This window comes from Triturus cristatus, chromosome 9 (genome assembly GCF_964204655.1).
Source record: "Triturus cristatus chromosome 9, aTriCri1.1, whole genome shotgun sequence".
Lineage (NCBI taxonomy): Eukaryota > Metazoa > Chordata > Amphibia > Caudata > Salamandridae > Triturus > Triturus cristatus.
This window is the reverse complement of record NC_140592.1, coordinates 725,677,831-725,700,567: the sequence shown is the minus strand read 5'-3', so window position 1 is coordinate 725,700,567 and position 22,737 is coordinate 725,677,831. Positions and strand designations below refer to the sequence as shown.

The 22,737-nt window shown below is 46.3% G+C and overlaps 1 protein-coding gene across 1 annotated transcript in view; it reads left to right on the top strand.

Annotated features, from left to right (window-relative positions):
* Positions 1-2,995: 2,995 nt before the first annotated feature.
* FOSL1 (FOS like 1, AP-1 transcription factor subunit) overlaps positions 2,996-22,737 on the top strand; it is a 33,451-nt gene continuing 13,709 nt past the window's right edge. Inside the window, exons 1-2 of the mRNA XM_085625920.1 lie at positions 2,996-3,495; positions 19,010-19,240. Of these exons, the coding sequence (XP_085482046.1) occupies positions 3,340-3,495; positions 19,010-19,240 (387 nt within the window). The 5' untranslated portion in view covers positions 2,996-3,339. The remainder of the gene's footprint in view (positions 3,496-19,009; positions 19,241-22,737) is intronic.

The window sequence follows — 22,737 nt, the reverse complement described above, 5'->3', positions numbered from 1 at the left end:
ACAGAAGGTGCAGAAATGCAAAGGTATAGCTGAGATGAAGAGATCAGGATGACTGCCATTCTAGCAGTAGCGGCTGCTACCGATTGGGAGTGGTGGGCAGGGGCGGGGGGGGTGGATTCGCTGCCTCTTCTCCGTCCTCTTCTTCCTGTCTCCGCCGGCTGCAGGAAGGAGCAGGAATCACCTGGGATCCCCATAGCCAATCACAACGCTGCAATGCAGCATTGTGATTGGTCTGAGCACCGAACCACGGCACTCAGACGGGGACTGGGGGGCTTTGCAGGTTCCTCACCAAGCTGTGTAAAACAAGCCTGATGGAGAAGATACAAAGTGTGCAGGACTGTTTGGCCGGTCAAGAGGGTCAGCCAAGCAGTCATGCCCAGTTAAGTAGGTCAAACCACTCCTCTCCCTGCTCTGGCCAGCCCGGCCCTCCCCGAGAGCCACTCACTTCAATAGGAAAAATAAAATGATAATAACATATCGTTATAAGTCAGTGGGGCAATGCACCACCACCTTAGCGGAGGAGCTCCCACTGCATTCTGGATGGGTGTGGAGATGTGTGAAGAGAAGTTAAGGGAAGGTGTAAAGTTCATGAGTGGCACACTCATGTCTTTTGGTGTTATGAGCATAAAGGAGGGTAAGTAACCAAGGTGGATGTTGTGCAGATGGGCACTTGAGGGCACAAGGCTGGTGTACGTGTTGCACACTTTACAAGTGTAATGGCAAAACTGCTGTGTTGGGGATGAACAAAGCAAAGAGCTCTTGGTGACTAGCAAAAAAAGGCTGGTGACAATGGCATTCTAAAAATATCCAAAAGTTGGCATAAAAGAACATTCATGCTTCATTTTTCAAGCCAAAACACTAAATAGATCTATCCAGGGTAACCATTTTTTTGCTTCGCGATTTAATGACAAATGTGACTTGAGTGGATAATGTGGTGTATAGTGTGCAGCAAGTACACAAAAGGACAGCTTGGTGGATCCAAGTGTCAATGTTTGCATTTGTCTATGTCTTCTGTGATGTTACTCCATGAGACTGTACAGCCTCAAAGTGCTTAGACAGCCCAAAGATTCCGGCGCTAAACAAGAAATAACAACATCATGCATATTCCTTTTAAAGTGCTATGCATTTATCCAAAGTAGAACTTTTTTATTGAAAACGTGGGCTAAGACGTTCTATTTTGAGGAAATTGACCTTTAAGAAAATGTAATAAACAATACATTCTTCTTTTTATCAGAGCTATTTTTCAAAGGTTAGGGCACTTTTTTGTTAGTTTAAACATGTGTAAGACGTGTTGAAATGGAATTATGTTATACTGGAATCAAAGAACAAAAGAATGTATTATTTCCATGCCAAATGTAGTGCAAAATTGTATTATTGCTGAGCCCTCACAAAGAAGAAATGCTGAGTATGCTCTGATGGTTGAATGCAGATATCTGTAGCAGGCGCGTTAACATCCTTTCTGTATTTTATCTTTACAATTATAACAGAGGCTTTCTCTATTGGCAACGGATGGTGTGTAAAAGAATGAGGCACAGTTGGCCAAGACAGGGAGTTGAGGGGATTCCAAAGGAGGTACCAGCCAATTCTTTTTACTGTTTATGTCTCGCCTGAGACAGAGCATGTGTGTTGCTTGGGAGACAATTTGTTAGCTTACAGGAGGCTTGGAGCCCACCAATTACTTCCCATTAATTGACTTCATTGTCACTCTCATTTCCTTACTTTTCTTCAGCCAACGCATGCTGGCTTCACTTCTTCTTTAAGTGTTTGTGCCGCCTGTGGAGCATGGCCCAAGTACTGTGTCCTTTCCAAGTAAGTATCGTTCTGCTGCTTGTGCTTTCATGGCGGGCTACTTTTTTTCTTTTTGTGCAAGCACTCCATAAGAGTGCAAGTGTTTGAAGGCTTCTCCTCCTGTCTTGCTCCCTCTCTGTCTGTCCCTCGCCACATCTGCTTTGCAGTTCTTTTTTTTGTAGCATGAAATCAGCCCTAGGGAATTGGAGCCCTTTACAATAGCATTGGGTTGAATTACACAAGATCAGATACATTTTTTTGCTGTTTTTTTTACCTTGTTGCTTGTCCCTTACCCCTTCCTCCATTGTTGCTTGCCTCTCCCAACCAGCCTTGGTGCTTGCCCACGTGGTGTTGCTTCCTCCTACTTTGTATAGCTCCCAGACCTCCCACCATCCCATCGTTGCTTCCAGTCCTCCCTCCTACCCCACCAGAAAAAAATATTGGCAAAGCCAGTAGGTCTCGCCTACACCACCTCTCGGGTTTGTCAATGTTTTAGGCGTGATGCACAGCAGCAGCACGGCCGAAAGTATTTATTTCTCTTTTTTTAAACTCTGTGACGCGGTCGTGTCATACCATTTTTTTTTCAATTTCAAAACTTTCAGTCATTCTGCACAGCGAGACCTATTGGCTTTACCAGTGTTTATTTTGCAAAAATCGACCGTAATGTCTACGGTAGGTGCAATGGGGAGGCTTACGCTGGGTCTGTGATTTCCAGCAGGTGCTCGAAACTACCTGTTCGCTGCGCAGAGGCCTACTAGCGTTCGGACCCGTGACTTAGAGGGCCTTGAACCTGTGACCTGCAAGCGACATCACAGACAGATGACAGCAATTGGCGCAGCAAAACGAAACAGATCAGCAGCGTTCACAGCAGCTGTGGGAACCCCAGGAGGAAATAACACCATATATGGACATGTACGTCACGATGAGTCACCGATTCTAGACTGTACCAACTGTACCAGACTCCCCTTTAGATAGAGGGGAGGTGAATGTCTCTTTCACGGGAAATTTTCACTCAGGGACGTTTTTTTGAGCGATGGGCTTGGCAAGGAGGACTTAATTTGTCATGGGACTACGTCAGTTAGTCACGGGTTTGGGGAGGCTTTCAGGAAGGATCGACAGAATTTGACCCCTCCCACCTTAAAATATCTGAATGGTACGCTCCCTCTGCGCCCATTCATAAAAATAAGGAAAGCAGAGTGAGTAAGTCACTTACTGAAAGTGACATAGTAGGCGGGAGGGGGGAGAGGAGGTGCAAGGCGCGTGGCTCAGCAGCACATGTGAGCGAGACAGGCATAGAGGGAGAGACAGGCAAAGCGAACACACGCGCATCAGCATTCAGGGGAGTAACGAGCAGTACTCAGAGAAGGGGCACCGAGGAGAGTCGAACAGCGCAGCAGCAGACGCAGCGGAGGCCAGCAGCACTTAGCAGAGCGGGGTCAAGAGACAAGATCCAGGGAGCATAAACAGCCCGGACACACCAGGGCAAGAGACAGGCGCCCCACGCAAACAGCACCGCAGCACCGGCCGGACCCCCACAGCCAGTGGCCTGGGATGTTTCGGGATCACACCGGCAACTTCTCCAACCTGAGGTCGGGCTACAGTAGCAGCAGCAGCAGCCCCCAGCACCTGCCACAGGCGGGGACCCCCACCATGGGGGCCGGAGGCATGGACCTGAGAATCAATGCCCCCGGCACGTCTGGCCAGCAGGTGAGACCTCAGGAGACGGGGGGGGGGGGGGGGGGGGGCTGTGGAGGGATGCTTTGAACAGGGGACATTCTGACAAAAATAACTACTTCTATATGATGGCACACGCTGGGGCTGTGGAAAGATATTATCGAGCCGGGGGTTCCACCATCACATCAGAGTTTTAATTTCGCTGCACTTGTGTCGTCTGCTCAATGTCTCCAGGGAAGTAGCTGTGCAGTTAAGAATAATGAGTCTGTGCTTCCCTCTATACCCGCACCCGGACGACACTTTGGCAGTCCGTATTGTGGGGTGATATTATGTGCATACATGTATTGACTTTGATATTGTGATATGCATCCCGTGCCAGGCCCATGTATAGCTGCTTCTTTGGCATTTAGTGCCAGGAGGCCATCATTGTATGTTTTATGCTTGAACTGATGGGGCAGGCGGCTCAGACGGGATCTTATTAAAAATAAACTTTCTTGAAACAAGACTTCTACATAGGGGACACGCTGATGCTTTCGAGACATGTTCGTCTCGGAAGAAAGCTCTTATAACAGATGTTCCTTTTATCCAGACGCACTTCTTTTGGGTCGGACGCACTTGTTTTGTGTCGGACGCACTTGTTTTTGGGTCAGACGCACTTGTTTTTGGGTCGGACACACTTGTTTTGGGTCGGACGCACTTGTTTTGGGTCGGACGCACTTGTTTTGGGTCGGACGCACTTGTTTTTGGGTCGGACGCACTTGTTTTTGGGTCGGACGCACTTGTTTTTAGGTCGGACGCACTTATTTTTGGGTCGGACGCACTTGTTTTGGGTCGGACGCACTTGTTTTGGGTCGGACGCACTTGTTTTGGGTCGGACGCACTTGTTTTGATTCTCAGGAAAGTGAAATGCTGGTACAACGACCATGTTCTTACAGTAGGGATGTCTTCCCTCTGGATGGATGTGGTGAGAGGCACTATTAGAATCCTGTGCCATATCCTCAGGCCCTAGCTATGGCTACAGGCTGGCAGAAATCCAGCACTGGCGCAATAGGACAGCAGCTTATGTCTGGCTGTGCAGTGCTATGCTGTGTTATGTTAAATGCTTTTGCATAGTGCGTCCCCACCATTGGGCGCCATCGAGTGGCCTAGAGAGCTTGTGCCGTGCCCTAGTCAATAAGGGGATTCAGCAGCGCCTCTGAAGCTACTGGTGTCCGCAAGCACTTATGTGGCCTTCTGACAACACAATGGGGGCCACTGGCACAGCAGTGGGGTCACACGTCCACCACAAGCAGAGCGTTTGTGTGATTATTAACATGCAGCACCTGGCCCTGACAGGATATATATATTTTTTGGTGCAGTTTTATATAGCGCAAACTCGACCCTAAAGTATTGGAGCGCTTTACATGAGCACCAGTTACATTACACGAAGACACATTCATTTTTTGGTAGGCGCGGGGAGATTAAGTGATTTGCGCAGATTCACAGGATGTTGAGCCAATGCCGAGACTCGAACCTGGTTCTCCAGCTCCACAGTTGGCAGATCTGGCCGTTAGCCACATCCTCCGTTACAGCGTGCAGAATATAAGACTTTAGTGCACAAGTCACATGCATCGCAGCAGCAATTTCTTCTGTAGACAGCAGAGCCCTTACTTAGGATGCAGAGATCCCATATGCACATATCCGGGATGACCTGGGTGCACCCGTTTATAAAGCTGTTATAGTCTCTTACCTTAGTCATCACAGCGATGCCTCTGATTCTACAGAATGCATGGCTCTGCCTGTACAATAGTGCTTATATCCCTTGGGTTGCATAGATGTTATAGGCTCCGGGCTCAGACAACAAAGCTCTTCAGGCATACCCATCACTGCAATGCCTTTGATTCTACAGGTTTCACAGGACGGGCATATAATAGGAAAGCTGTCCGTCGGATTACACAGATCTTACAGGCTAAGGCAACCAAGTGCAAAGACACACAAAACAAAGTGCAAACACAACAACACAGAAACAGAACACACCGAGATAGACTAAGACTGAAAAAAACACGCCCCCTCATATGCTGGAAATACACCAATACAATACAAGGACAACACTGGAGAAGACACAAGCCGCACGCACTGAGAACACAGCAACACAGAGGCAGGGACTACACTGACAATGAGAAAGAGAAGAACTAGTTCTACACATTGAAAATTCACTAACACAGGGACAGGAGCTGCACAACACTAATACAGAGACAACTTCATCCCCACACTACACAGACACTCAGGGCCCGATTCACAAAAGTAAACTTGCACCTGAAGTCTAAGTTTAGACCGGAAGTCTAATTTTAAGACAGGAAGTCTAACTTTTGACCAGAAGGCTAACTTTAGACCTGAAGTCTAACTTTAAGACCGGAAGTCTAACTTTAAGACCGGAAGTCTAACTTTAAGACCTGATGTCTAACTTTAAGACCGGAAGTCTAACTTTAAGACCAGAAGTCTAACTTTAAGACCTGATGTCTAACTTTAAGACCTGAAGCCTAACTTTAAGACCTGATGTCTAACTTTAAGACCAGAAGTCTAACTTTAAGACCAGAAGTCTAACTTTAAGACCGTAAGTCTAACTTTAAGACCGGAAGTCTAACTTTAAGACCTGATGTCTAACTTTAAGACCTGATGTCTAACTTTAAGACCGGAAGTCTAACTTTAAGACCAGAAGTCTAACTTTAAGACCTGATGTCTAACTTTAAGACCTGAAGCCTAACTTTAAGACCTGATGTCTAACTTTAAGACCAGAAGTCTAACTTTTAAGACCAGAAGTCTAACTTTAAGACCGTAAGTCTAACTTTAAGACCTGAAGCCTAACTTTAAGACCTGATGTCTAACTTTAAGACCAGAAGTCTAACTTTAAGACCTGAAGCCTAACTTTAAGACCTGATGTCTAACTTTAAGACCAGAAGTCTAACTTTAAGACCGTAAGTCTAACTTTAAGACCTGAAGCCTAACTTTAAGACCTGATGTCTAACTTTAAGACCAGAAGTCTAACTTTAAGCCCTGAAGTCTAACTTTAAGACCTGATGTCTAACTTTAAGACCAGATGTCTAACTTTAAGACCTGATGTCTAACTTTAAGACCTGATGTCTAACTTTAAGACCAGAAGTCTAACTTTAAGACCTGAAGCCTAACTTTAAGACCTGATGTCTAACTTTAAGACCAGAAGTCTAACTTTAAGACCGTAAGTCTAACTTTAAGACCTGAAGTCTAACTTTAAGACCTGATGTTTAACTTTAAGACCAGAAGTCTAACTTTAGACTGGAAGTCTAACTTTAAGACCGGAAGTCTAACTTTAAGACCGGAAGTCCAACATTAGTCCTGAAGACTTCAGGTCTAAAGTTAGACTTTAGGTTTAAAGTTAGACTTCAGATCTAAATGTAGATGTCAGGTCCGAACTTAGACTTCAGATCTAAATTTAGACTTCAGATCTAAATTTAGACTTCAGGTCTAAACTTAGACTTCAGGTCTAAGTTTACCTTTGTGAATCGGGCCCTGAGAGAGGGGAGGCACACACCTACCAATCTGGGAACACACCAACACTGTGATCGGTGAACCAGAGACCAATTCATTTTTTCTTGTTCGTCTAAAAAAATCCAAGAATGTGTATGACCCAAATAGTCCAATTCTTGGACAGCAAATTTGCATTTGTCATGCCTACTTTGTCCCATGGACCTACAGGAAGAGGTACAGGATGCAACAAGAGAACAGTGATACTAAGAGCAAAAAGATGTCTGTTTGATGTGCAGGAACTGCGAGACATTACCACCCACACCTTCACTATAACACATATTCTACTCATAAGAGTTGGATGGTTGCGTGATTGACGCAACCCCCACCTGCCACTGAGCTCTGTCCATTACTCTGTAAACATGCAACTGCCAAACAAAACAATCAAATAAATCACGCCCAGCAAACATGAGTCTGCATACCAGCCACCCAGCAACAAGAGGACAAGGAAATTGTCATGCTCCACAAAAAACACAGAACATAACATTACATCTGGGAATAGACCACATAAATATGTTTCCCTGTTGTGATTCAAGCTGAAACGGAATGTGCTTAATGTCCATCCTAACACGTGCCTTGGGTGCGTCAAGTGACTCGGGTGTATTTAAAAGTGTAGCAATTTCAAGTTAACGGGCGTCGCAGACTGTCCTGCATATTGTACATAGCTTGCCAGGCGCATTCCTATGTTAACATACTCCTGCAGCTCAGCCTGCCCCTCCCTACAAGTGTATGTGGCTTAATAGGAACATACCCTTAATATGCTCAACCTTACGCAACCAGAGCGCCTTTGACCTTAGAAGTCTCTTGTTATTAGAACAGTGCCCAGATTTGTGTATCTGTCCCCAAACCTGTGGAAGTAATTCCTCTTCTGGGAATGATTTTTTAATATGCACCCTTTCCCACCCTCCCAGTGAGGCTCTACAAGTTAAAAGCAAAAGACACAGAAATGATGGACGGGAGGTGGAATAAATCAAACATTCAGCCCTAGTCAAGAGATCTGGGTTAAATCCATCGTTCTTTTGCTCACCATGCCACCCCAGTTTAGATCCGTCCATCAATTGTTCGTTTTGCATTTGTTACTGCAAGATTAAAGAACACCTCTTAAATTAATATATTTCTACTGCCAAATATATCACTTGAAATATATGATTGGGAGAAGCTTTTTTCATGTGTTACGTATTTATTGTAAAAACTTGCTTAAATTAATGCAAAAATACTAATAGGGAAGATCTCTGAAACTGAATTTCAATGTCCTTCTTTAGGGAGGTACAGGTAAAAGTATTTATTAAGGATTTACCGGTACAAGTAATACCTAGAGTAAGCTCCTTATGTGCACCCAATCAGAGTCATGATTTCCACCTATCCCAGCTCATCTCTGACTGACTCCTGGTGGAACCATCACTCACAGAAGGCACTCTTGCACCATATATTCCATCCCCCAAACAGGAAGCGCGTGCAAACTCTGCAAGCACCATTACAGTAAAAGTAGACGTCACTAGAGTTGACACCTGCAAAGTAATGTACGCACATGGCAGGTATTTTGATGTCAAGGTTTGTAAAAGAAAAAAGGGAAAATCTGCATTTTTACACTTTGAAATATAAAAGTAATACAGGAGAATCACAATGGACAACTATCAAACTTGTTTTATTAATTCCAAAATTATTTTTTGAGCTATAAGCGATACAATTGAGACTTTCAAAAAGAGTACAGAGTATTTTACACAAAATCTTATTCATCAACCAGCTTCTGTACCTTTCAGGAGGATAGAACATACATGAAAAGATAGATATTATTTTTCACTGAGAGAGAGGGCAACTCTGGGCGTCGCAGAAATAAAAGCTGGACACGTTCCTCATCAGTTGTTTAAAAGTAAACATTAAAGTAAAGGATGTGGGTAATGGTGTAATGGGAACTCACAATGGAAACTTCAGGAGTGTGGAGCACAGGCCCATGTTACATCTCCTCGACATTCCAGAGGACATTATAGAGAGAGAACAAAGCTTCTTGTCGTATATGACATGCTTCCCAGATCCCAAGTGCCACTAATATGTGCCTTCCAGGTCTTAGAATGTTTCTTTACATACATGCCGGGGGTAGTCTTCCATGAACCGTCGTTCTCGGCTATGCCTCGGAGGCTGGATGGTCGGAGAGTCTCTTTGCGCTTTCGGATTGGGACCAAAATATACCAGGGCGCCCACAAAAAAGTGGCCCGCATTCGTGGATCGCTTCTTTTGGCGAATCATTTGTTAGTCAGTGTCACCTGGTTACGTTTTGGAGAAATATGGAGTGAATGAAGTACCAGACAATAAATGGTTTGATAAAGTGAAGAACATTCAACTCACTGAGCTATCTCTTGGACAGGCTGGCAGTTTTGCAGCTGCAGCAAGACAGAGCGCAAAATAGTACTATTTTTAACTAGACCATAGTACTTGACGGGGGTATAACAGCGGCCCCCAACAGTGTTGGGGGAAGAGTTTCCTGTTGCAGAGGGGGTCCCTCACCCTCCAAGTCATGCCTTCGTATGTCTTGCAGAATGCGTCAATGGCATGGAATAAGAAATAGTTAAACGCTGGGGAAAGCCATTCTGCTTTCACAAGCAGGCCCCTGCAGCGTAGGGGACGGGGGCCCCCATTGAGCCCAAGACCAATGAATGTCTGTGCAATCTGGGAGATGCTGTGGTCCCTCGTCACATTCTGCAGGGGGGCCCCATCATTTTGTGTTATGCCACTGGTACTTGAGCTGGTGCTTTAAGGAGCGGTGGCTCCTCCGCTATAGCCGAGGAGTGTCGCTCCACTTGCCAGCAGCCAAAATGAATGAGAAATAAAACATTAATAAACCCTTGTTTATTATCGTTTTATTTTTTCTCTCGCAGCCGAGGCGCGGGGCGGGGCCAAGGTGTTGACAGGACGGAGGGGGAGTGTTGGGCACTGCTATTCAGAGCGCTTGTCGGTCTGACTGGCCCTCAGGCCGGCCAAACCGTCATGCGCACTGAAGCTCTCTCCAAACCCAGCTGGATTGGCGGGTTTGAGGCAGCCGGCACAGGCTCCCAGTCTAACTCAGGCCAATGCTGATGCTGCTTTCAGCGCCATGAAAGCAGCGTCAGGATTGGCCGCAGTACACTCAGGGAGCTTGTGCCTGGCAAAGAGAGGGGCGCGATGTAGTGAGGCAGTTGAGTGTTTTTTTAATATTTATTTTATGTTCGCTCCCCCCACACCTCCACTCAATCCACACAACGACTGCTACTGGCTTTAAGTCGGATGAAAAAGGTGGGTGGAATCTATCAATGGGGCGTCTCCAAAAGCTGTGTTACTGGGAATCTTTTATATGAGGCGTACCTATGTAACTGTGGGTGTATCCTAAAATGAGAGCAGAAATCCACTACTTTCATTGAATTTGAATATCTCTGCATCCAAATACATCACACAACAAGGAATGCAGATACATGAAGCAAGACAGATCATTTGGCGTTACCAGTGCTTGTTAGCATTGATTTTTATTCAATATCCGGTAAATGAGCAACAACTCCCATTCTTCCCTTCACTGCCTGCGTCACTCCCTCTTTGTCTTGGTCATTTACTCCCTTTAATGCCTCACATCTCTTTCTGAAGTACTCCCATCTGCATGTCTCACACTCAATCTCCTCTCTTTCTTATCACTCACTGCTCCTTCATACTCTTTTTTTTGTCTGCTCCACTTCACCATTTCTTCTCTTACACATAACAACACACAATTGCTGCATCTTCTTTTCCTTCTCCGCTGTGACTATAGCAACAGCGGTGTTTGTGTACCTTTTCAACATGCACTTCCATAAAATGGTCATTACAGTTGGCACCTATGAGACCATCTATCTGTGAGCTCTGCAGAGGGGCCAAGAGATGGATAAGTGTGTAGTCTGCACACCTGTATGATGACCTACTGTCGGACATGGTTAGAAGCTCGCCCTGCCTTCAGCCTCCGTCATACACACTCCATGCCGGACTGGGAACCAAAACCGGCCCTGGCAAAGTGCTAGCTCGGCCGCTGGGTGTGGGGGGTATCTGCTAGCGTAAGGAAAGCTTTGTGTCGCTTTGGGTGCAAGGAGTATATTGCAGCTACGCTGCAAAACCAGCCCCCGGTTAAAAAAAACACCCCTTCAGGGGTCCAAAACCAGCCCCCACCCTGGCGGCCGACCGGGGAAACACCCGGTGCCCACTACAGCCAGTCTGCCCCTGTAAACACTCATCCACAGCCTGAACTCACCCAGGCATGACTCAGTGTGCAGTAGGCTTTGTACAAAAATCTAATGTTTCCGGAAAAACTAAAGAACAGAAGAACACTTTGAAAAAGGAAATACTCTTAGGAAGTAGGGAAACGTATAAGAAAAATGCGTGAAACGTAACCCGGCCTGCATCGCTGACCTTAATTACCAAAGGGTTCTTGCACACATTGTGAGCAAGAGATCAGTGTTTTAATTGTAAAGGTAAGGAGACATATATAGGGCCTGGTAGAGATCTGTTTCAATTTATTTATTTTTTTACTGCCTTTACTTAGCACTGTCAGGACCTTCCACCGCAGAAAGCCTTAAAGCTTGAATCACTGTCCCCATGTTCTTTCAACATTGAGATGAGGTATTACAGGGACAACAGAAAGTTAAAATAATGTCCAACGTTCGGGAAAAAAACATATCTCCCAAGGAAAGTGAGAGACTCCCCCACCAAGGTGCATAAAAAAGTGGAAAGGTAAGGTTCTTCCCCTCCCCGTGGGCTCATATACTGACCAGGTCTTCCAATGAAGAAAAAAGAAGCGTAGGACACAGTCTAGCCAAACCATCTGGCCTGGTAGACAATGGTCCATCCCCTGCCGACCCGGGGTGTAATGCAGGCCCTGCAGCCCCTGAGGAGCAGGAGGCCCCCCCAACCCTTCAGGGACTCCTCAACCCATTTAGCCCAAGACCTATGAATATCTGTGAGATACGGGAGACTAAGGGGCTACTCTTCATGTTCTGCAGGGTGGGGACTCATCATATGGCGTTACGCCACTGACGCCCACTCCCAGGCCTCCAGTACTGCTGAAATCAGCCATCTCCAGACCCACCTACAGGCTCATGGAACAAAAATCGCAGCCCTCACAGAACCTCTTCTCCAGTGGTGGCCTCAGTCCTACCTCACACTGCCTGGTCCCTATGAACTCACACCAGCGCGCTGAGAGCTGGCCCAGGCAAGCCCTCAGGGGGCATTGCTGGCACTTTACAGGGACAAAGGGCCGCCTGGTCTCAGCTTTTGGCCTCCAGTCAGGATGCATGCATGAGTGCAAAACTTTACAAAAATCATCCACCGCAAGAAATAAATGCCTCACAGATGACCCTAAAGTACCAGCCATTCGTCCAGTGCCTGACTGCCTGTCTTGCAATCCAACCCGATGCTTTACATATGAATATAGCACTATACGCCATTACCGAGGCTCCCACCAGCAGTTAAAGACACTCTACCTGAGTTATAGACCTCCGCTGCAAGAGAGGGCCCATAATGAGGGCCTTTAACTAGAGGCGGGCGAGACAACAAGTTTAGAGGGAGAGCCGAGCTTAAGATCTGGCTCAGCTCTTAGAACCCGTTCACGAGTCGAACCCTGAAAATGTTTGCTGTGTAAATCATACAACAAACATCACATAAAATATGATAAAGTCTCTTCAAAATTCAAAAAAGTGTATTTATTTATATGTGGAAGCTTTGAAATGAATACTCCCCCTCCCCCCCACTCCCTCATTTTCATAATGCTTAAAGAACTGAAGCAGTGTTATCCGAAAAGACGCAATCCGCAAATGTGGGCCACTTTGTAGTTTGTTTTGGTTGCCCGGACCTATTTTTGACCCCAACCCTGCCGACAGAAAGACAAAGACTGAAATATTGGAACAGAAGGCCTCCATCATCATTAGTGGCCCTCTGGAATTCTATTGCCTTCAATTAAGCGCCCAACATATCCATACTCTAATAAACTGTTGTATCACTTGTTGAAATACGCGGCCTGGAACATCTTCTTAATAACCTCCCCCTTCCGGCTCACCCACCCCCTGTCATTGGAGACCATTAGCAGCTGTACTGCGCAGTTTCTGCCGGGGAGATGGCAGCCATGCGGTGCCCTGGGGCGGTGCCAGGCCTTGAGATGCGACTGCACAGTCACGGTAGGTGACTCACCTTGGACGTACTCCCAGGATAGTTGCGAATGAAGCGCGCCTGGTAGAGTTTCATCCCCACGTGTCGATGGAGTGTGTCCAGCCGCGGTGCGTCCATTGGGGCGTAGGGGCGTAGCCCCACTAGCCACATCGCCCCCTAAATTCGTGCAAGTGAAGCAAATGATTTGAAGCAATTTCACAACTCCGCAGTCTCGCGCTGCTGGGACACGCACGCGGCAATCCACTGAAGGGGGAGGAGTGGGGCGGGGCTGCGGCAGCACTCAACACAGTTTGAGTGACAGACTGTCACTGATAGCGGCGAGTGCGCATGTTTGGGTTTGGGCTGTGACCAGCCCGTACATGCGCACTGTGAGCCACTACCATACTCAGTAAGCGAGGGAGGGGGGAGGGAACCCGAGAGGCCGTCGCAGCTCCCCAGTCTATTAGGGGCGGGCCGTATTCGTGCCCTAGCCAATCCTGGCGCTGCTAATGCAGCGTCCGGATTGGCTGCGACTGCGAGTGAGACACTTGCCGCGCAGTCTGAAGTTGTTCCTGCTCCTGACTGGCCCAGACCTGTTCCTGCAATCCTAGTCCGGACCGGCCGAGGAACTGGAGACAGACAGAGGTGGCGCGGGATCGGGATCAGGTACGTTTTTTGTTTTTTATGTTACCCCCCCGCTCTCCGAGAAGGAGGTGGTAAATGCTTGCGTGATCTATTTGGCTGGCAGTGGTGTGGTGTTGGAAGGGCTGAGTAGGTGAGTTTTGTTCTAAGGTGTGGGGAGGGCAGAGTTGGTAAGAGCAGAGCTCTAGGGTGGAGGAGACTGGCCATTGCAGCTTCCCATAGCATCGCACATGGCTTTGGAAGTGGTGTCTCCACACCCAGGATTACCAGATCCGGCGTTTGCAGACCCGGTAAACCTGCGCCAGGTGAAAAGGGCTGGAGTTGTAAACACCTCTGAGGGATACCGCTTCAAGCCACTCGGTATGAAGGCCGTAGTGCCTTTCCCTCCACGCCTCTTATCTCAGCCTCACACACATCTTCCATGCCTCGTCCACAGTTTTGTAAATTCCTGCAACCATTCACGCCTTCTCCTCCCGAACCCCCTGGACCCTATTTCCGGCCCCTCCCAGACTCCAAGGTGACTATATCCCTCTCAGACTCTTTGGGGCCGCTGTTCCTTCCATCACTGGAGAGCTTGTTTTTAACCCTGACGCCTTCTTCATGACCGTGCCATTGAATGCAGGCCTCTGTGCTCCAACCTGAGCATGATTAAAGCCACTTTTCATTCCAGCGCCATTGGGGCGACCTTCCTGCTGCCGCATACACCGCACAACTGAGAGTCTGAGTACACGTTTCTCAGCGCTTTCTGAAACATAAACAACCTCTTGACACACGTTTCGTTCATTCTCCCTTAATGCCCCTGCTTTACACCAGCGTTTATCTAGTGCCTAGTGGACGGCAGCAGGCGCAAGCCTGAAAATACAAACTCCAATTATATTATCTGCAAAAGAGCTAGATTACTTTTTAATGAACGATGTATTTGATTTAAAGTAAAGAGTATGGAATGTGATTTTTTTTACTGGTCTTAAAATGGGAGTTGTAAGCTGTGAACAATATGTGTGTCGGATGGGTAATTTTCTCACGTTTCTAGCTGTGGGTGACATATATCAAAATATATGAATTAGTGATTTAATAAAGATATATAGGATGCTCACCATTTTTACCAACTGGATGAGCTACTATGGTGTTGGTCATTAAATGGTGCGAATACAGCCCCTAGCAGTGCATACTTTTCCAGCAGAACGCATTGGTGACTTAAAGACATATCTACAAAAACATGTTTGGGGTCAGAACCGGAACATGTTTTTCCATACGTACAATACCATGTTACCGAATCACAATTTGTGTTTAGCGATCCAGTGTGCTTGGACGACCCTACCAAATATGCAAACTCCAGTGCTATGTATGAATGTTTGTGACCGAATTATGGCTGCAAAACATTCATTTTTACAGACACCTTTAGGGTCGTGATAACCATTCGCAAATGTAAATGCGGAACACATATTTTTAGGAGCACGCTGTGGTTAACATAATGGGATGCATTTAAAAAAAAAATGCTCTATTAAACATCAATCACAGACTTGGCAGCTGCGATGGCAGAATTACCTAATGGGTCACAAATTGTGACCTACCTCATTTATATTGTACTTCTAGAGTGCGCTGCCACTCCCAGAGAAGCACTGAGGCGCTAAGGCGGTAGGTCTACTATGACGCCCTCCTTAGAAATCGCTATTACTAATTTTTACATTTTTGTACATTAGGAATTGTGATTTTCTACTAGTGATTCACACAGAATCACAATAAGCAGCTACCTATGTTATGCCATCTATTAATGTAATAACTGCACTTTCACAATTGCTTTATTAACCTTCCTGCTTTCTCAAATTTGCTTGAAAATGCACGATTTTTCTTCTTTTTTTTCAAACTTTTCTTGGGGGGGGTGACCCCCCCAAACCCCCCTTTTGGGGTTCGAGCGCGCTCGCTGCGCTCGCACGCTACGGTGCTGTATGCTAATTCGTTTGCGCCCCACCACTTTAAAATCTCACCCACCGCCCCTGAGTGTGTCACCATCCTATGACTCACGAGCGAAGGGGTTATGGGGTTCAGTGGAAGTACCAGATGGGGCCCGGGAAGGTCGTGGCTAAGTGGTTTTATCCGCGCACTGTGTCATAACAGCTGTAAATGCCAAGGCTTCGGGCTCGTCTTGAAGATCTTGATGAAATATGCCCTAACTTTAGCAAGTGCTCATTTTAGTTCCGATTTCGACTATAGACCTATAGCGCCATCTAGTGGGTTCTGTCGGGATCTTAAATGAGAATTGGTGTACCTTTCCACACTCGAAACGAAACGATAAAGCCGGTCCCTTTTCCGCAGCCGTTCAAGTCAGCGGTTGAGGTGACTCGGATTTCTGGGCTGGGGAGGGGCCCTACTGCGAAGTATGTGGTGCGGGCGAGCGAGCCAGTCAACAAATTAACTGGGAGAGTCGCGCCAGAGCCAATGGCCTGGTTGCCTCTAAGAGTCCGTACACGAGCTGACTGGCCCATGAAAATGTTTTAGCAAGTAATTCGGGCAACAAGCGTCATGAAAACATATGATAAAGTCGCCTCCATATTCCAAGAAGTGTGTTTTGCTAACATGCAAGAGGCGTTTCACCATAGGCCATCAGATTATATCATTACATTGAGAGCCATTTACTTACAAGGCCATTAGTAAACTAAGAAGCAAGCCAGTTGCCATGTGCACCTTATATATGGCCCACATTCTCATTATACAGGGATCAACAGTCTATTAAATCAAATACGAGAGAGCAATCTGCCTAGGATCACACATTTCGGTAAAGCGTGGAAGTCAGGATTGAGCTCAGGTTTTATGGTTTCTAACTGTGCAATTCCGCCACTTTCTCTCTCTACTTTACCAAAAAAGGTTTATGCTTTGTCTTGAATTCAGGAAGTTAGAGTTGGTGGCAGTCAGGAGCTGACTCTGAGCCCTGACTTTGATCGACCCATAACACTGTAATGTTCTTTCTCCCTCTGGTTATTCTATGTCAACCCGTAGGAACCCTCTTATTGTTGTTTAGAGCCTGTTCTTATGTCTTGTAGAGTGCTCTGATACCCTCGGGTCTAGCTAGCCCTATATAAAACTCAAATAAATATAAAAGCCGTCGTGTTTTGGGTTTGAGAGTTTAAGAGGACCTCAGGCAGAAAGAAGCAGAGCCAGGTGCTTGCCTCAAGCCTTGGGCGGCTTGCCAACCTTTAACCTCTTCTGTGCCCATGACGAGATAGTCTCGTCATGGAGCACGGTCGCGCTGTGCCCATGACGAGACTATCTCGTCATGAAACCCGCCCACTAATGAAACGCCCGGCACAGGAGGGGGAAAGGGCGTGGCACAGAAGGGGTTAATATGTGGAGTCCACAGTGCATGCCACGCCCTATCGACTTTCCGAGTGAAGATTACAGGAGGCTGCAGCCCATTTCCACCCCCTAGACCAGGAGCCCGCAGGGAGGGGCCTGCATTGCATGGCCCTGTCTTACGCCGCAGGGAGCGTCCGCCGTGGCTGTTCCCTGCATGGATATGAGTAATGTGGTTAAGGCAATGCCTTTGCTGGAGCTAGATAGATATTTCCTGTTTAAAAGCAGTGTCTGGTTGCCCAATCTTGGGAGCCGAAACTCATTTCCTACAGGGAGAAACGCTTGCCAGAGGATGGTGGTCGGAGTGTTTAGTTTACAATGATGTTGATGTCTTGGTGGGAAAATAGTAGTGTGAGCGGGTCTGTCCCTCCAGTGAGAACTTGTTTATATTCCAGGGACAGATGCTGATTTCCGACAGGAGTCCTTTCTGGCATAGGAGCTTTTCAGCAAAGAAACCCTTAAAACGGGGGGACATATTGATCCCTGCTTTGTCATGAAAATCTGTAGTATCGCTATTCACAGACATTTATATTTACAGTACAGGGCAATTATTGTATACAATCTTCCCAGCGAAGCAGTCATTTTACAGACATTGTTCTCAAAGATACTATTAATCTAAGGAGCCTCCTATGCTTTAAATGTTGCCAAAATGTGGTCTCTCTATTTTTAAGGTCCAACGCTTTGAATATTAGAGAGCCTCAAGTAAAGACATGCACGCAAGCTGACATTTCTGCATGGCTGTTCTTTTGATGGAAGCGTCTGCTTCCAGGTGCTGTACCCGAATCTCAAGGCCAGTTTCAGAGCATCACTTGGATGTACCACATAAATAAGGCACAGCTTCTTTTACAAGAAGAGGGTGTATGTAGGCTTGTCTTCAGCTGAATGCAACACTGTAATGCTATATAAGCTATCTTACCCTTAGAGATATAAGAGGAGAGTGCTAAAAAAATGATTTTCTGTACTGTCATAAAAGTCACAATGATTGCTGGTGAATGTTATTTTGAATACGATCTGCTGAATGTTTATAGATTTCTTTCTTAAGCAGGTAGGTCGTTTTTCTAGCACGAGGGACTTTTTTGTATCAATGTGTATTAAAATATCAAACTAGATAATGACACTGTATGCATTGCTTAATTTACCTTTAATTGCATACAGTGCCATGCAATTTCTCCTTTATTGCCGCATAATGTCGTCAAACCTGCCACATAATTTGGTCCTTAAGAGCCACAAAATTCCAGTGACCTTCAGAAGAGCCTACTGGCCTACTAGTCTATGGAGGGAGAGAATGTAGCTCTTTGTAACTCAGAACTGGTGATCTCGTTGATGTTTTTAGGGGCCTTTTTTTAAAGTTCTCTCATTCTCAGGCATGACTAATTTGTGCAGATGACGTATGGAGGTTTTCCTGAAGTGTTCAGGTTTTAGATGTGGAACCGCCCAGTTGAACTGTTATCTGGATTTACAGTGGCTGGAAGGGTTCAGTGCCAGCAGCTGTCACAAACTGACCTCTTGCTGGTGGACTGTCCTAGCAGGGGGTTCTGAAGAGTGAGTAACAATATTTGTTTGGCATAAACATCATCTGTGAGTGGCAGCTGGTACCACGTGCTTGTCATTTTTGCCACTGGCACAGCAGCTGCTCCTCCTGGTCTAAGTGGCCATGACCGGAGCCGCACAAAGTAGGACTTTCTGTAGCCTAAGGGTGGTCAAAAGCTGTGTGACGCACCATCCATGACTTGTGGCATTTACATCTGTCCACATCCATGCAACCGGTCAGAGATTCGGAGGTCTTATTGCGACCGATTTAATAGTATACATGTCATGTGCAGCTTCTAAGTGGAAAAAAAGATGCCAGTCTGATGTCTAACAGTCTGTACTTGTGTTCCCCTGTCAGAAATACGACTTACATCAGGGAGTGGGCACAAGTGCCAGCAGCTTTGAGCCAACCCTGGATGCCATCACCACCAGCCAGAACCTTCAGTGGATGGTCCAGCCCACCGTCATCACCACCTCACCGGCGCCCTACGCTCGCCCATACGGCTTCCCACACTATGCCACGGCCCGGCCGGGGGTGATCAGAGCTATCGGGCCCTCCATGGGAATGAGGCGAAGGCACAGCGAACATGTGAGTACCGTCTGCATGTGAAACCGCCTCCACTGTCTCCTACATGTTAACAGGTGAAAGGTATTAGAAAAGCGTGGGAAGGCATGTTGAATGACGTGTGGGGTCAGTGGTGGCTCCTCTGCTAAGGTGAAGGAGCGTCGCCTCTCTGCTTTTAAGGTGTGTAAAAAGGGAAATACAAAATCATGATAACTCGTCGTTATTAGCATTTTATCTTTCCTTGCCAACACCAGTTTTGGGGCAGAGCTTGACTGGCATCATAGCCAGCAAGGGGGAGGAGTGGTATGTGCACTTAAGTGCGGATGACGGCTTGGCTGGCTGTCTCGACTGGCCAAACAGTCATTCGCACTTAGCATGCTCTGCACCGGGCTGTACTACACAGCCTGGGTGGAGAACATGCACAGGCTCGCAGTCCACTTCTGAGCGCCTAACCCCAGCACTCCGACCAATCACGACCCGGCTGTCATGCTGACAACACCATCGTGATTGGCTTAGGGGAGCCTGGGTGCTTCCTGGAAGAGGAGCGGAGGAGAGACGACGAAGGAGGTAAGTGAAGTTTTCTTTCTTTTTTCCCCATTCTCCCCCTAAACCCCCACCAAGCCTGTTTCATACCTGCCGCCACTGTGTGGGGTGATATGGCAAGTGGCTTGAAAAACCAATAAGATGCAGCATAACTACTGGTTTTATTTTGTCAAATTCATATGAGATGGGGAAGTGAAATCAAACATCCTGTGGCCTTTGATAACATTACAGGAAGTGCTATTTGATGGATCATTGCAATTTTTTTTTTAGCAACAATATTTATTGAAACCTTGACACCAGGGTTGGGTTGGGATCAAAAATTGGCCCAGGCACCCTAAAAAAAGTGTACCATATTTGCAGGTTGCGTCTTGTTTCAAAACACTGCTTTAGTGTTTTAAGTGTTATAAAAAGAAGGAGGGGGTTCTATAAAAGAGGCATGTTTTCTTAACGTTACTAAGATTAAAATAATGCAAATGTTGCCAGGTCTCTTTGTATACGGATTAGTTTACAATGGTGAAGCACACCTAAATATAAGTATGGCCACTTCTGCTCAGGCCCCGGCTTAATCTGCATACATTAATGGGCGGGCCCAGCATAAGACAAGGAATGACACCGCTGCCCCGTTGGTAAAAGGGAGGTAATAGAGGCCCATCTGCCTCTGCATAGGCCACTCATTCTCCCACTGGGTCGGTGGCAGCATCTAAACTGCACAGACACAGCCCGTAAATGGCCACCACGCTGGCCAAAAAAGCTTCCCACACCTAGATCTCAGATACCGGCCCATGGCCCAAGTGCCCGCCTTTCCACTCCAACCCTGCCTGAGGCTGCTAAGACCTACTATGGACATCAAAATGAAAAGGTCGTACTTCTTTTAAAGGACGAGTAGGCATATTGGTTAAATAAAACGGGTGGAAAACCAGCTCACGGTTTGCTGGCATCAACATAAGGAGAGAAGTTGGTGCCCCTTGCACCTGTAAACACTGTCCCACTCTCTTTAATCTCTATATGGCCCCATTAGCAGAGATTGTGGAGTGTTATTGGATCAATATCGTGTCATATGTGGATGACACGCAACTGGTGGTTTCCCTGTCTCAATCTCCAGAGGTGGCAGCCAAAACTTTCTCTAACTGCCTTCAAGACCTAGCACTCTGGATGACAAATAACTGTCTACTACTTAACGGCAGTAAAACGGAGCTGTTGGTGATGGGAAAGACACCCTCTATATGGTCCTCTGCCTGGTGGCCACAGTCACTGGGCCCTCCCCGAGCGATCAGGTTAAGAATCTGGGGGTGTGGATAGATTCTAAACTTTCCTTTGAGAGCCACACGAGAATGGTGGCAGGGAAGTGTTTTGGGATTTTAAAAGGTCTACGGGAGACTCTAGATGTGCTGCCTATCGCAGCTAGGAAAACCCTAGTTCATGCATTAGTCACCTCTCACCTGGACTATGGGAACGCTCTTAGGAGCAAGTAACAAATGCATACACAGATTACAATGCATTCAGAATGCAGCTGCACGCCTGGTTTTGATGCTCCCGAGAAGATCCTCCTCTAGGAAGGCCCCCTCTGCTCTCCATTGGCTCCCAATACGAGAGAGAATACTCTTTAGAATCAATCATTTTTATTGTGTGGTAGCAAGGTCACAAATACACAGCTTAGCTGCCTACATCAGGGCGCCAGGCAGAGCGAAATCTGAAGGGCATCCCACAGCGTTCAGGTCTACATCCCGGGGGACGACCTCGCGATGAATTCAAACCTCGGAGAAATCGTAAGTCACCCAGCAAAGATTCCACTTTTATACGAGAATACTCTTTAAAACACGATGTATGAGTCATCGTATCTTGCAGAGGAAGGGGCAGATTTATTTACATAAGCTACTCACCCCATATATACCAACATATACCAACACGGCATCTTAGATCATATGGGGCTAGGCAGGTTACAATCCCCAGAGCAAGAAAAGCGAGAATGGGAGCTCGCTCCTTCGGCTATCTGACCTCAAAACACTGGAACGCACTCCCCCTCTCTTTGAGGAGGGAACAATCGGAGTCACTCTTTAGGAAGAAGCTGAAGACCTGGCTCTTTCCAGAGTAAAGTTCTGAGGGGTGACGTGGTTTGTACCTTTGCTCCCTAGAAGGCAGCTATACCGTAGCGCGGGGACACACTAGCTAGTGTAACCAGGCGCTTTACAAGCTTGCTTATTATTATTAATATTTGCATCTACCCGCTCCGTAGTGAGTGACACCAGAGAATAAGGGAAAAGGTACCCTTCACAGGCCAAACTCTAATTCCTCGATTTACCACAAACCCATTAAAGTGTATTGTGCAAATGACAATATATGCATTTACTTAAATTAGCATGTTTAATATAGCCCTTTGACTAGTTCAAAGAAAAACGCATCATTGAAAAGTACATTTTGACATCAGATTATATAATAAAAACAGTTGAACAATGAGCTTTAAAATCGAGAAAAAAATGGAAATTCTGAAATATGTTTGTGAACCATTCTGGAACCACCACCACTGTGCTCGAAAATGTTCAGAGAAGAAATAGTGAAACACAGATTTTTTTTCAAAGGACATAAAAATGTAATGACCTTCAGAAAAAGTGGACCAAAAACGAACTATTCTTTTGAAAGAGCTTTTTCAATTGTTTCCTCATCATAAAGTCTTTAAACTATTTGCTGATTTTATCAGTCTGATCGTTTTAACAGTGTAAGAGTAAAAAAAAGTCTGGTGTATTTGAGGCCCTCTTATGCCTGGTAGTGAGGGAAAAATCAAGAACATCAAATGGACCATGCTTCAATATTTTTAAATTTCTTCGCCTCGTGCAATATTTTTTAAGTCCTTTGCTGTTTATCACCCTCTTTGGCAGCATCAACTCATTCCCCCCAGTATCAACTCTTGTACATTAAGGGGCAGATTTACAAGCCCCTTGCGCCACTTTTGCGTCACTTTTCCCATGTTAAAAGTGACGCAA